Source organism: Haemorhous mexicanus, chromosome 23, assembly GCF_027477595.1.
Source record: "Haemorhous mexicanus isolate bHaeMex1 chromosome 23, bHaeMex1.pri, whole genome shotgun sequence".
NCBI classification, from domain to species: domain Eukaryota; kingdom Metazoa; phylum Chordata; class Aves; order Passeriformes; family Fringillidae; genus Haemorhous; species Haemorhous mexicanus.
This window is the reverse complement of record NC_082363.1, coordinates 7,143,211-7,157,621: the sequence shown is the minus strand read 5'-3', so window position 1 is coordinate 7,157,621 and position 14,411 is coordinate 7,143,211. Positions and strand designations below refer to the sequence as shown.

General features: G+C 60.2%; 2 protein-coding genes across 10 annotated transcripts in view; one reads left to right on the top strand and one right to left on the bottom strand.

Annotated features, from left to right (window-relative positions):
- SAMD11 (sterile alpha motif domain containing 11) overlaps window positions 1–10,524 on the top strand; it is an 84,066-nt gene extending 73,542 nt beyond the window's left edge. For all 6 annotated transcript variants that reach the window (XM_059866969.1, XM_059866967.1, XM_059866971.1 and 3 more), the window contains exons 10-14: window positions 297–375; window positions 573–1,267; window positions 6,328–6,452; window positions 7,406–7,516; window positions 9,053–10,524. In XM_059866969.1, coding sequence (XP_059722952.1) covers window positions 297–375; window positions 573–1,267; window positions 6,328–6,452; window positions 7,406–7,516; window positions 9,053–9,289 — 1,247 coding nt within the window. In that variant the 3' untranslated portion in view covers window positions 9,290–10,524. The remainder of the gene's footprint in view (window positions 1–296; window positions 376–572; window positions 1,268–6,327; window positions 6,453–7,405; window positions 7,517–9,052) is intronic.
- Window positions 10,525–11,154: 630 nt separating this feature from the next.
- The window catches only part of NOC2L (NOC2 like nucleolar associated transcriptional repressor), a 29,427-nt gene continuing 26,170 nt past the window's right edge, over window positions 11,155–14,411 (bottom strand). For 2 of the 4 annotated variants that reach the window (XM_059866974.1, XM_059866976.1), the window contains exons 17-19: window positions 13,921–14,056; window positions 12,678–12,812; window positions 11,155–11,480 (exon numbers count right to left, since the gene is read on the bottom strand). In XM_059866974.1, the coding sequence (XP_059722957.1) occupies window positions 11,341–11,480; window positions 12,678–12,812; window positions 13,921–14,056 (411 nt within the window). In that variant the 3' untranslated portion in view covers window positions 11,155–11,340. The remainder of the gene's footprint in view (window positions 11,481–12,677; window positions 12,813–13,920; window positions 14,057–14,411) is intronic. The other 2 variants (XM_059866975.1, XM_059866977.1) reach the window with 1 other exon arrangement.

Sequence of the window (14,411 nt, the reverse complement as noted above, 5' to 3'; positions counted from 1 at the left end):
GCCAGGGCAGGGCAGAGGTGCAGCCTGTGACAATCTGCCCTGCATCCACGCAGCCCACACAGGTTCTCTGTGTCTCCCCATGGCTGCTGTGCCAACTTCCCCCTGGTTCTGCAGCCAGAGGAGCAGATTCCTTGGGCTCTTCCTGGCCCTGTGTTCCTGGCACGGCAGTGAGGGGGTAGCTGGGCTCTGGAATAAAAAGCAGCCCTCAGGTGTCCTTTTTCCCTCTGGGGAGCCGGCCCTGAGGCAGCCAGGGGTCAGTGCTGGCAGGAGTGACCCCCAGTGTTCTCCCTGCCCAGGTTACGGGTTCCTGCAGCCGGCACAGGCAGAGATGTTTGCACGGCAGCAGGAGATGCTACGGAAGCAAAACCTGGCCAGGTAGGAGTGGAAAGGGCTGGGTTTGTCCTGCTGTGGGGTGAGCTGGGCACAGGTGGCACAGCAGGGTCCCAGTGAGACCTGTGGAAGCCTGTGCAGGTGTGGAGGTGACACCTGTGGAGGTGACACCTGGCTCCTGCAGGGCTGGCCTGGGAGCCCTTTCCCCCAACCCCACACCAAAATCCTCTCTCCCCACGCAGGCTGGAGATGTCGGCCGAGCTGATCCGCCAGAAGGAGCTGGAGAACCTGCACCGGCAGAGGCTGCTGGCCGCAGACCCGCTGAGCCTGCACCCGGGGCTGCCCCCGGACCACCCGGCGCTGCGCAGCGTGCACGACGTGCCCGAGGGCCAGGCGCTGCGGGACGAGCTGTCCCGGCGCAATGCCATGCTGGTGCTGCGGCACAACAACGCCCCGCTGCTGTCGCTGACCCCCGGCGGCCCCGGCGCCGCCACCCCGCCCAAGGAGCAGCCGCGGCGGGCGGGCGGCGGCCGCAAGGCCTCGCAGCCCCGGGCGGAGCCGCAGGGCCCCGGCGAGGCCCGGGAGGCGCGGGCGGGGCGGGACGGGGCCCAGGACTGTAACGATGAGGAGATGAAGGACTCGGAGAGCGACGGCGAGGACAAGGCCGAGGGGCCGAAGGGCGAGGGCGGCGCGGGAGCGGAGCCCAAGGAGGGCAAGGACGGCGCGGGCAAGGCGTGTGAGGGGGCCAAGGAGCCGGGCGAGGCGGGCGCAGCCCCCGGCGTGCCCTGCAGCTCCTCCAGCGCAGAGTCCCCCAGCCACCTGCTGGGGCCCGGCATGGGCAAGGCCGAGGTGAAATACCTGCCTCCAACCTCCCTGCCCGCGCCGCAGCCGCTGCCCTTCGGCTTCCCCTACACCGTGAGCCCCTACTTCCATGCAGGTGAGGCGCCGGGGGCTGCGGAGGTGGTGGTGGTGGTGGCGTGGGGCAGGGATGGGTTTGGCAGGGCTGGAATGGGGGCTCTGCCCTCTGCCCGCTGTTGTGGTTGCTTTGTCGGGTTGTCTGGGCTCTGAAGGAAGAGTTTGTGCACGGAAGGGGTGGTCGGGTGTTGGAAGGGCTGCCCAGGGAGGTGGTGGTGTCACCATCCCTGGAGGTGTCCAAGGAAGGATGGACGTGGTGCTTTGAGCTGGGGACAAGGTGGGCATTGGGCAAAGGTTGGATTTGGTGGCCTTGGAGGGCGTTTCCAGCCCGGTGCCCTGTTCCAGGGCAGGGACAGCTGGGCTCCTTGTGGTGCCTTTCTGTGTCACAGGCGCTGGGAGAGCTGGGCTGGATGGGACGGACAGACAGGGAGGTCACTGCCAGCTCTCTGCTCTCGCTGCAGAGCAGGGGGTGGCACAAATGGGGTCTCACACGCAGGGAGCCCCGCCAGCCCAGCCAAGAACCCAAATCTACCCCAGCTAATTACCTGGCAGAGCAATTAGCAGGAGGCAGGACACAGGAGGAGGGAGGAGGGGCTGTGCTGTGCTGTGCTGCTCTCCACGCCAGGAGCTGCTGTGAGCAGGCTGCCCATCCCTCATTACAGCTGCCTCCCAGCCAGGAAGGAGGAAGCGATTTTTCAGCGACAGGCAGGTGGCCAGGATGATAAATATTCCTGCTGCCTCGGGCTGCCCAGCCCTCCTCGCAGGAGCCTTTTCCTCCCGGCCATTAGAGAGGGCTGGGCTCAGCTCCTGGTGCTGCTGGCTGCTGAGAGGCTCTGTGGGGAGCCTGGGCTGGGGCTGGCTCCCCTCCCTGCCTCCCCCAGCAGTGTGTGAGATGCTGTAATAGCCCATTTATTATTATCACTTTGGATTTATATCACCAGCATGTCTCGAGGCCCCGGCACAGCTCCGGGCTGGGTTTCCCTGCTCTCCTCTCCTGGCTTGTGCCAGGGCTGCAGGTCTTTTCCTGAGGGCTCTTTGGCTTCTGGCTGCTTTCACCCAGCGTGGGGCTGCTCTCCTGTGGGTGTGTGCTGCTCCAGAGCAAATCCTCCCAGTGCAAAGCCTCGGGAGGACGGGGAGGTGTGGAGGATGCAGCACCAGGGGCTGAGGTGGGAGTTCAGCAGCTGAAATATTGAGGGTTGTATCGATCCAAGGGCTGCAGCTGTCCGGGGGCGAGTGACAAATGTGGCTCTGGGGGAACACAAAGCAGCCCAGGGCAGGCAGGCAGAGCTGCACCCACCTCTCCCCGTGTGCCACACAATCCTGTTCCCCTCTTGCACAGGGACTGCTCCCTCAGGAGGGATGGGAGGTTGTACCCAGTCTGGAGACTGGAATTGTGAAATACCCACCCAGCCACAAGGCAGGAGGAGCTGGAGGGAGGAGAGGAGAGGGGAGAAGCATCCAGCTGAGAAGGATGCTGAGTTTGAGGCAGTTGGAGGAGGAGGAGCTGCTCTCCCTGCTCTGTCCCTGCTCTGTCCCTGCCAGGCCATTCCCAGAGCTGCTTTCTGGGCTCTGGCTCGATGACCTCATCTCCTCAAGGTTTCAGCAGCCTCCTCCTCCTCCTCCTCCTCCTCCTCCTCCTCCCAGGGCCCTCTGCAGCCCCGTCCTTTGGAAGAGGTGAAGGATGGAGTGTGAGGAGTCTAAAATCCTTCTATTGATTGCAGTCTGGAGAGCAATTAAGGCAGCCCTGTGCTGCTCCTGACCCCAGCCCTCACTGGGGGACACGGGGTGCTCAGGGAGTGGGGAAGGGGCTGGATGGAAGCCAGAGGTGGGCTGGCTACCAGGGTAGCCCTGTGTGCCCAGCTGGCACCCGGGCTGTGCCCTGTGGTGCCAGGAGCACAGGCTGTGCCCGTGCTGCAGGGCCACTCCAGCCCCTGGCTTCTCTTTTGGAGCAGCTGGACCCCAGGAGGAGGGAGGGGGTTATAAATGGGCTGGGCTGGGGACACCTGTCCTGGCACGATGGATTCCTCCAGCCCCACAGGCCAGGCCCCAGCTGCTGGAAGGTTCCCCAGTCCATTGCAGCCCCTGGAGCATCATTTATCAGGCAGCCAGGCGGAGCAGGCCTGCCGGGGATGGCTGCTGCCCTTGGTGGCTCCTGCAGAGCTGACAGGTCATTACTGGGATCCAGGGTGTGGCCCTGCAGCCCCTGGCACCCGTTTGTTCTCTTTGTCTGGGCTGCCGGAGCAGGGGGGACACAGCCTGGGCACTGTCCTGCCAGGGGGGCACAGGAGGGAGGGCAGGAGCCCCTCTGCCCCAGGGAGATCAGAGCTGGGCAGTGCTGAGGGCAAGGGAGCCTGAGCAGCTCCAGAAACCCTTCCAGGGTCATTCCTGAGGGGTGGCAGGGGACAGCTGGGCACTGACCCCCACTGAAGGTACCCAGGTGGAACTGGGAGAGGCCTGCTGAGCATCCCAAGGGGTCTGGGTGGGAACAAAGCGCTGGCAAGGAGGGCCCCAGAGCTGTGAGGAGAGAGGAGCAGCCCTGTCCCTGCTCCAGAGGCACAGGCAGAGCTGGCAGGGGCAGCAGCCACCACAGAGCCCCAGGAGGGGTGGGGTTGGAGGGACCTCTGGAGCTCCTCTGGTCCAGCCCCTCTTCCTGAGAGCCCCCTCTGGGTTGTGGGGAGCCTTGGAGAGCTCCAGGGGCTGTGGGGCTGCCCCTCCTGTGTTGGCTGTGACCACCCTGAGCCGTGCAGGGGGCTGTGGCTGGGGGTGAGCAGCCAGAGCTGTGCCCTGCCCAGACTGAGGGGTGCAGCTGCAGGGACAGCCAGGGGAGCAGGGAATGGGGAAGGGAAATGGGTGGGGATGATTGCAGAGCCTCTGCCTGCTCCCTGGGCAGGCTCTGCTGCCTTAAAGCATCTCCTTGGCACCATAACTTCCCGTGCAGATCCCGAGCTTTTCCTGCTGCCCTGGCTGTGCTGGAGGCTTTGTAGGGAGCACGTGGGGCCCTGCTGTGTGGCTCTGCTCCTTTCCCCACCTGTTCCCTCAGCCCTGGGGTATTCCCCAGGGAATTGGCTGCTCCCTGGCCTGTGCTCCCCTCCATGGTTTGGTTTTATCCATTTTTCCCTTGCAGTCCATGTGCTGTCCAGCTGCTGTGGGCAGGAGCAAGGGTTACATCCATCTCATCCACCAGGGAAAAGCCCCAAGCCCGCAGGACAGATAATTTTGTCATGACAGGCTCTGGGGAGAAATATTTTTCTCCTGGCAATTCCATTCTCCATTCCCTGAGCAGAGCAGCTCATACTCCTCATAAACTCTTTCCTAGCCTGAGAATCCTGGATGTTTTCATCCCTATAAATGTCCTCATGCTCTGCTGGTCCAAACCCCCCCAGCAGCCAGTTCCAGGGGTTGATGTTTTCTTTCCCCCACCCTAAAGAGGTGTTTTGTGGGATGTGGTTTGTTCTGTGTCCTGCTTTTCCCCCACAGCAGCTCTGAGTGTTCCTCTCCCCATTTCCACTCCTGCTCCTCTCCCTGGCTCCCTCTGGGATTTCTCTGATTGCTCTGTCAGGCTGCAGGGCCGGGGGGCTGCCCCAGCCCCTGGGAGCCCCTGTCACACCCTCTGTGTGACAGTGACAGGGCTGGCACCGCGGCCGCTCTTGCGTTTCAGGGAGGTGACAGCAGCTCTGTCCCATCAGGGCTGGCAGGGACAGCACAGCCCCAGCCAGGCTCAGCTCAGGCTGGGCAGGGTGGAACTCGAGCCCTGGGGAGGAGCAGGAGCTCCCAGTGATCCCTGGTGACATTCCAGCCCTGGGGAGGAGCAGGAGCTCCCCAGTGATCCCTGGTGACATTCCAGCCCTGGGGAGGAGCAGGAGCTCCCCAGTGATCCCTGGTGGGATTCCAGCCCTGGCAAGGAGCAGGAGCTCCCAGTGATCCCTGGTGACATTCCAGCCCTGGGGAGGAGCAGGAGCTCCCAGTGATCCCTGGTGGGATTCCAGCCCTGGGGAGGAGCAGGAGCTCCCAGTGATCCCTGGTGGGATTCCAGCCCTGGCAAGGAGCAGGAGCTCCCAGTGATCCCTGGTGACATTCCAGCCCTGGCAAGGAGCAGGAGCTCCCAGGGATCCCTGGTGGGATTCCAGCCCTGGCAAGGAGCAGGAGCTCCCAGTGATCCCTGGTGGGATTCCAGCCTTGGGGAGGAGCAGGAGCTCCCCAGTGATCCCTGGTGACATTCCAGCCCTGGGGAGGAGCAGGAGCTCCCAGAGATCCCTGGTGGGATTCCAGCCCTGGCAAGGAGCAGGAACTCCCCAGAGATCCCTGGTGACATTCCAGCCCTGGCAAGGGGAAGGAGCAGGAGCTCCCCAGTGATCCCTGGTGGGATTCCAGCCCTGGCAAGGAGCAGGAGCTCCCAGTGATCCCTGGTGGGATTCCAGCCTTGGGGAGGAGCAGGAGCTCCCCAGGGATCCCTGGTGGGATTCCAGCCCTGGCAAGGAGCAGGAACTCCCCAGAGATCCCTGGTGGGATTCCAGCCCTGGCAAGGGGAAGGAGCAGGAGCTCCCCAGTGATCCCTGGTGGGATTCCAGCCCTGGCAAGGGGAAGGAGCAGGAGCTCCCCAGTGATCCCTGGTGCCATTCCAGCCCTGGCAAGGGGAAGGAGCAGGAGCTCCCCAGTGATCCCTGCTGGCTTTCCAGCCTTGGGGAGGAGCAGGAGCAGGAGCTCCCAGGGATCCCTGTTGTCATTCCTGGCACGTTCCAGGAGCAGGGCTGGCCCAGGAGCCCCGGGGCAGGCAGAGCTCTCTGCTCTGTGTGCAGAAACTCCTGCAGGCTCTGTGCTGCCCTGCCCTCCCCTGCTTCCCCCGCAGCTGAAGAGCATTAAACACATGAAATGCATTAGCTGGGATTTTTCCTTCCCTCCCCCAGCCAGGGACCTCCAGGAGGAAGAGGCCTATGAATTGACCCTGCCCAGCACTTTAATTGACAGGTCATTAAAGATGAATGTGTGGCTAGAGAGAAATATTCAGATTGCAGGCTGCTTGTTGTCCGTGTGGGATTTTAATGATTTATGTTCCTTTCTCCTCCCCTCCTTCCCACAATCCAGGCACCATGGGAGGTCTGTTTCTGGATGGGGAGGAGAGCCCAGCGCTGGAGGACATCAGCAAATGGACAGTGGAGGACGTCTGCAGCTTCGTGTCCAACCTGTCAGGCTGCACTGAGTACACTCAGGTAAATCCTGCAGGGCCTGGCAGGAGCATCCCCCTTCCCTGGGGGTCCTCTTCCCTCCCAGCTGGGCTTGTCCCTCCTGGGAGCTGCATCTCAGAGCCCTCCCGGGCTTCCTGGGGTTTATCCTCATGGATTGCTGCACTTGCTGCCAGCCAGGGTCTGGGATGGGGCCTGTGAGCCTCCCTGGAATGCTGTGGTTCCAGAACCAGGGAAACCCTGCAGGATTCCCTGGAATGCTGTGGTTCCAGAGCCAGGAGAGCCCTGCAGGATTCCTGGAATGCTGTGGTTCCAGAACCAGGAGAGCCCTGCAGGATTCCCTGGAATGCTGTGGTTCCAGAACCAGGAGAGCCCTGCAGGATTCCCTGGAATGCTGTGGTTCCAGAACCAGGAGAGCCCTGCAGGATTCTCTGGAATGTTCCAGAACCAGGAGATCCCTGCAGGATTCCCTGGAATGCTGTGGTTCCAGAACCAGGAGAGCCCTGCAGGATTCCCTGGAATGCTGTGGTTCCAGAACCAGGAGAGCCCTGCAGGATTCCCTGGAATGCTGTGGTTCCAGAACCAGGAGAGCCCTGCAGGATTCCTGGAATGCTGTGGTTCCAGCAGCACAGCTCAGGGAACTTCAGCAGAACCCAGAGCTGCCCTGACCTGGCTGGGTTCAGCTTTGTCTCTGCCCTAGAGCTGGGGGACCCCCCAGGGGATGCTTTTCCCAAGTCCAGGCTTTTTGTGGAAGTTTTCAAGGAGGGGAAGGGAATGGCTGCCTGAGTTGTGCTGGGTCAGGAGCAGCAGCTCTGCAATAAAAATCCCCTTGGCTCCAAAGGGATGGCTCCAGGCCGTGGGTGCAGGGCTGCAAACACCCCTGGTGGATAAATCCAGGCTGAGGGCTTCTGAGTTCACCCCTTCCACGGCGCCAGGGCAGCACAGGTGGCTCAGGTGTGTCCCTGTGTGTGTCCCCCCAGGTATTCCGAGAGCAGGCCATTGATGGGGAGACCCTGCCCCTCCTGACAGAAGAGCACTTACTGAACAACATGGGGCTCAAGCTGGGACCTGCCCTGAAGATCAGGTCACAGGTAGGAAACTCTCCTCTCCCAGCACAAGTGACACCATCTAAAGCTGTCCCTGGGGTGTCCAGAAAGGTGCTTTGTGGAATATAATTTATTGAGCAATAATTCAGTTGCAGTTCTGTTTGAAGAACGCTTGATCTGTCCTTGAAAATGTTCCACGGCCTCACCTGAAAGCTGTCACAGCTGTTTCAGGGAGAAACCACCGACAGGATTCCATGCCCAGGGGCAGAAATAAACAGTCCAGGATGAGTGGGGGCAGGGAATAACAGGGATGCAGGGGAAGCTCCTACCTGGGCTGGCTCCAGCCACAGCAGCTCCATTCCTCCTCCCCTCCGTGGGACTCAAACCCAGAGCATCCCTGCTGGATCCTTTCCCTCTGAGGGCTGGGAAAATCCCTCCTGCCAGGTGTGAGGGCCAGGCTGTGCTGTGTCCCCTGGCAGTTGTGTCCTGCAGGGGCTGTGGCTGTCACTGCCCTGGGCCCAGGGACAGTGCCAGCCCTGGCACAGCTCCCCAGAGCCACGCTGCTCGTGCTGCCTCGAACAATGAGAGACTTTACTGCTTTCCCTGCAGCCCTCCCTGTTTATGAGGGGGCTCATAAAAAGGGTCTGTGGGCAATTGTTCCCCGTGGGTCAATTCAGGAGGAAATAAAACTCTTCTGTTCCTTAAAAAACAAGAGAGCCCTGAACAGCTCGGAGATGGGGCTTGGGGCAGGGGGAATGTGAGATACGAACCTGAAAAATTCCTTCAATTTCATCAATAGTGTTTAAAGTTGTATAACCAGGCAGGGCTGGGGGTTGGATGGGGGAGCAGAGCCCTGATGCTGCTCCCTGAATAATGTCCCACTTGTCTGGGTCCAGCAGCAGCCCCTGGTTTTGTTTAAGCTCAAATGGGAAGCAGCTGTGGAGGTGCTGGGAGGCTGTGGGGCCTTTGGCCCGTGCTGGGAGGCAGGAGCTGCTGCAGGAGGGAGAGGTTCAGCAGTTTTATTTTCCCTCCCTGCCTTGGCCCTTTGAAGAGCAATTCCTGCTGTTCCAAAGGGGACAGGCAGTGCTGTGCCCTCGGCAGAGCAGGGCCCTGCTGAAGTGTCCATGGGTAAAAGGGCAGGAATGAGCCAGGGCCCCTCAGCTGGGCTGTGCCAGCACTCCTGGAGCTGGGACAGGGGGCCCAGGGCACACCCGGGGGTCCAGCAGTGCCCAGGAACAGGAGCAGCACTGCAGGACAAAATCCTGGAGGAAAGCACAGAGGAAACCTTCCCTGCTCTGGTTTTCAGGTGCACTGGGAACGGGATTGCTCCTTTCCAGGGATGTCCATAGAACCTCAGTCCCATCCAGGGCCACCCGCACACCTTGCACTGTCCCAGGCTGCTCCAAGCCCTGCCCGGGCTGGCTTTGAACACACCCAGGGATGGGAGAACCTCTTCTGGCAGCAGCCCTTGGGATTGAGCCCAAACCTGGCATTCTGCACAACCCCCGGGGGGATTCCTCTCTCCCACTCCCCCTGGTGCCCTCACCCACCCCTCAGGTGTTTTTCCCGTGTTTCCCGCAGGTGGCCAAGCGGCTGGGCCGGGTGCTGTACATGGCCGGCTTCCCGCTGGCGCTGCCGCTGCAGCCGCCGGGGCTGCGGCCCCCGGAGCGGGAGGCGGCCCCGGGCGAGCTCCGCCCGGCCTCCACCGGCAGCGTGGCCTCGCCCTTCGGCAGCGCCGTGCCGGCCAGCCGGGGCTCCCCGAAGCAGGAGAACGGGAACGCTGCCCTGCTCAGCGACACCACCAAACCGCCGTCCTAACGGGAGCAGCGCCCCGCGCCGCAGGAAGGGAGGGCGTTCTCTTCTGGGTTGGTTTTTTTTGGTTTTTTTTTTGGATGCGTTTGCTTTTTTTTAATTTGTTTGGGGAAAATAAAAGAAGAACCACGGAGATTTCTGAACTGTCAAAAAAAAAAAAGATTGAAAGGGAAGGAAGGAAGGAAAATAATCCAAAGATGTTGTCGTGGGACGACGCCAAGTGAAGAGAAGGATGCTGGAGGATGGAGGCAGCATTCCTGTTCCCTTCCACACTGCTCAGTGGAGCTGGAGAGCCCTGCACAGGGAAGCATGGACAGGCTGCTCTTTGCCTTCAGGAACTCCGGGCTGTGCCTCCACGGGGAGGGGAAGGGCTCTGCTCCTCCCGCCGGTACTTCGAGCAAAAACCCCATCCACAGCCACCCCAGCCAACCTCTCCTCCTCCCTGCAAACTGGGCTCACTTCCTCATTCAGGTGTTCTATGCATCTCTAGCAACTTTGAAAACAATACCAAAGACAGACAAAAAGGATAAAAAGACAAAAAAAAAAAAAAAGACAGAAGGCAAGTTCCCGTCCATGTTTACTTTGTGCGGATGGTACAGAGCCACCCTGGCCTGGCACAGGGCCTGGCAGTGCCCAGGAGAGGGGACTGTGCTGTGCCCCGGCCCTGCAGGGTGGATTTCCCCGTGGATGTTTGGTTCCAAGAGCAGCAGGAGCTCTGGGGGAGGAGGGTCCCAGCCTCGCTGCCCCAGGCTCCTCCTGCAGCTCGGCGGGCTGGTTTGCAGCCTTGCTCCAGAGGTGGATGACTGCACATCTGGCTGCTTGCTCCAGAGGTGGATGACTGCACATCTGGCTGCTGTGGACCACCAGACAGAGCCTGGGCCCCCCAGCCCTGGCTGCAGGGGAGGGGGCCAGGCTGAAGCAATGGGCAGAGTTTTTACTACTGTGAATGAGCTGGGAACTCCTGGGGGTGACCTCCTGTGACTTGTACAGTTGTGAGCAACAATCACATGTGGTACTTTTCTCTCTCTCTCCCCCCCACTCCCCTTTTTATTTTTGGGTTTGTTTTTTTGTTTAAACGTTGCACGTGCTGCCGTTTTTCTTACAGAATAGCTTTGGTGGTACTTTAGCTTCTTTATATTGTAAAAAAAGGAAAAAAAATTCATTATCCATCACATCACGATAAAAATGCTTTCCAGCAATCAATTTAAATAAAAAAGAAAAACACTTAATTTACAAATGGTCCCTGGCTTTACCCAAGCAGTCTCTGTCCTTCCTTTCTCCTGGGTGCCCACCTGGCCAGGTGCCTCCCCCCAGGTGCAGCAGAGCTGCCACATTCCTGCCTGGAATCCAATCCAGGCTTGGTTCCCAGCTGGCAGAAGGCAGCCAAGATAGAGCCAGGAGAAAAAGGGAATTCCTTTCTCTTTGGGAAGAACAGGTAAGTTAAAATCTTTTCCAAAGTGAAATTTTTTTCTTTACAGTTTAGGTGGTGCAGTTCTCACCTGGGCAGTGTTTCTACATTATCAGTTTTGCCTTTCCTTATTCCTTCATGCCTGCACAACCCCAGCCCAAAAACTTTAATTTCAAGTTTCCTTCTGCAGCACATTAGAGCAGCCTGAAGTGACCAAGGCTTCCAGGGGAGCTGCAGGGCCCTGGCAGAGTCTCTGCAGTCCTTCAGCCCTTCTGGGCACCAGGGAGGCTTTGGTGATGGCCCCAGAGCTAAATCTGGGGTGGCTGCTGGGGCAGGGAGGGGCAACCTTGGACAAAACCCTCACCCTGCCCTTGCCCAGCTCACTTAGCAGGAGCTGGAGGTGAACCCTGTGCTGCTGAGAGCAGCAGATTTTACTGGGGGCTTTATTCCCTCTGCTGAGCACTTTGGACTGGCCTTGACTCGGCCTCGGGTTTTATTGGTACCAAAAGCAGAAGTGGTAGAAAAAGCTGGAGAAGTCCGAGTTGGAAAGTCCCAGGATGTGGATCTGGGGCTGGTCCCACCTGTGCTCCCGGCTCTGGCAGCAGCTCCAGGTGCTGCAGGGCTCAGGCTGGACAGGGGCTGGGGGTGCTCAGTCCTCGTCAGAAAACTCCAGGTCCTGCACGAGGTCGTCCCCTCCCTGTGCCAGCTGCTGCAGGTCAGAGCGGGACAGCCCCCGGGGGTGGCTCCTCCTCTCCTGGGCCTGCTGGGCTCCTTCCCTGCCCTCCTCTGCTGGGGAGAGGGACAGGGGTCAGTAATCCTGCCTGCCTGCCTGCCAGGGAGTCACTAATTAATGCCAGAGCCTCATTAATCACCCTGGAGAGCCGGGCTGGGCACAGCGGCGGTGCCTGGGGGGGCACAGGAGCCCAAAGTGCCCCCCTGGGGCAGGAACAGGAGCCCAAAGTGCCCCTGGGGCAGGAACAGGAGCCCAAAGTGCCCCTGGGGCAGGAACAGGAGCCCAAAGTGCCCCTGGGGCAGGAACAGGAGCCCAAAGTGCCCCTGAGGCAGGAACAGGAGCCCAAAGTGCCCCCCTGGGGCAGGAACAGGAGCCCAAAGTGCCCCCCTGGGGCAGGAACAGGAGCCCAAAGTGCCTCAGCTGGGGCAGGAACAGGAGCCCAAAGTGCCCCTGGGGCAGGAACAGGAGCCCAAAGTGCCCCTGGGGCAGGAACAGGAGCCCAGAGTGCCCCCCTGGGGCAGGAACAGGAGCCCAAAGTGCCCCCCTGGGGCAGGAACAGGAGCCCAAAGTGCCTCAGCTGGGGCAGGAACAGGAGCCCAAAGTGCCCCTGGGGCAGGAACAGGAGCCCAAAGTGCCCCTGGGGCAGGAACAGGAGCCCAGAGTGCCCCCCTGGGGCAGGAACAGGAGCCCAAAGTGCCCCTGGGGCAGGAACAGGAGCCCAAAGTGCCCCCCTGGGGCAGGAACAGGAACCCAAAGTGCTCCTGGGGCAGGAACAGGAACCCAAAGTGCCCCTGGGGCAGGAACAGGAACCCAAAGTGCCCCTGGGGCAGGAACAGGAGCCCAAAGTGCCCCCCTGGGGCAGGAACAGGAGCCCAAAGTGCCCCCCTGGGGCTGGTGGGGAATTTGGGGCACGGGCCAGGCAGTGCTCCCATTCCAGCAGGGTCTGGGCACACGGGAGACCCCAGAGCAGGGAGGCCTTGGGAGCTCTCCAGCAAGGAAAGGGTTACCCCGTGCCCCTGTGCCCAGGCAGGGCTCAGGTGAAAGGTGAGGGCACCCTGGGAGTGGCACCTGCAGGGTCTGTGTGCCCCAGGCTGGGCTGAGGAGGGCCCTGGGAAGAGATGAAAGGGGCTGGGGGGCTCTGAGAGCTGGGAACGCTTTAACCCTTTGCTCTCTGCAGCTCAGGGTCCCTGGAGCCCCTCCTGACACCCTGCCAGGACAAAAAGCCCCGGTGCTGTCAGCAATTCCCCACTCACCCTCTGACTCGCTGTCCTCTTCCAGTTCTTCCTCCTCGTCCTCCTCCACTTGGTAATTTCCTTCTTCATCATCATCCTCCTCCCCAAACTCCTTGCTGCTGGCTTCTGAGCTGTCGTCGGAGCCTCTGCCTTTCCCTGCAGGGATTCAGGGTGTGAGTGGAACTGGGGCAGCAGCACAGGTGAGGGGAGGGAGCTCAGGGGTGCCACACTCACTCCAGGGCAGACTTCTCCTCATTTCTCACTGATTCCCCCAAGCCACCTCCCCTGGCCAATCCTAATTCCCAGCTTTCCCTTTCTGCCAGAATTCCAGCTGGAAAATAGGAGAGCAGGAGCCTCCCCAGCTCCTGGTTTTTTCCTGCTCAGAGATTCCCAGAGGGAATTCTCTCCCCTCTTCAGCCCTGGCAGAGACCCCAGCCCAGGATCCTTTCCTGCCTGACAAACATTTCCCATTCCAGGGGAAAGCTCACCCTGATCTGGTGGAATTCCCTGCATCCAGCACCCTTCCTGGGCCCTGGGGGGATTCTGGGGGTGTGATCCTGCTGGAATTCCTGCCCCGGGAGCAGGAATCCCCCCTGGATCCACAGCACCCAGAAGGAGCTGCAGATTCCCCTCCCTTCCTGCTGCACACACCCAGACATCCCAAACATTCCAAATCCCAGAGGAACTCCCAGATTTATCCCAAACTCTGCTGAACTTCCCGGGCAGGCTGCACAATTTACTGTGGCCCTCTCGTGGTCACAGCCCGGGTGACATCACCCCTGCTCTCCAGGATTTCTGGGCTTCCTGGGAACACCAGTCAGGAGAAAATGAATAATAAAATAAAAGAATAAATCACAAGTGCAGCAAGGACAGGATCAAAAGTCCCCGTGCTGGTGAGAGTCCCTGCCATGCACAGAACCTGCTCAGGGATTGTGGAAAGGAAAAGGGAATTGTGGACAAGGAAAATGGGACTGTGGACAAGGAAAAGGGAATTGTGGACAAGGAAAATGGGATTGTGGGCAAGGAAAAGGGAATTGTGGACATGGAATATGGGATTGTGGACATGGAATATGGGATTGTGGACATGGAATATGGGATTGTGGACAAGGAAAAGGGAATTGTGGACATGGAATATGGGATTGTGGACAAGGAAAAGGGAATTGTGGACATGGAATATGGAATTGTGGACAAGGAAAATGGGACTGTGGGCAAGGAAAGGGGGACTGTGGACAAGGAGAAGCCAAGCCCAGCCCCAGCCCTGTACCTTTCACAGAGAATCCACCATTCTCCTCCTCAGAGTCACTGTCCAGCTCAAAGAGATCCTTGAACTCCTTCTTATCCTCCTCCTTCCTCTCATCTGGCCTCCTGCGTTTGATTTCTGGGAAGTTCAAGTCCTCAAGCTGGAAAGAAAACAAACCCCACAGTCAGAACAGCCCTCATCTGTGCTTCTGAATGTCCAAGGCTGTGTTTAAAGGCAGGAACTTGGCTTTGCCCAGAGCAGCTGGGTCTGTCTGCTGGCAGCCACAGATTTGGGAGGGGTCCCAGGGGTGGGGGAGGCACACAGGGCTCTGCTGCTGCATTGATCTGGCCCTAATGAACTGCTTCTGCTCAGGGAACACGCAGGGCTGGCAGCCCAGCAGGGCTGAGGGTGAGGATATCCATGGGAGGCTGCTGGGGGAGCTCTGCACTCGGGCTGGGCATCTCTGGAGCAGCAGATGCTGAGCCACTCCCTGGTTTTGGGGGCAGATTTCAGGG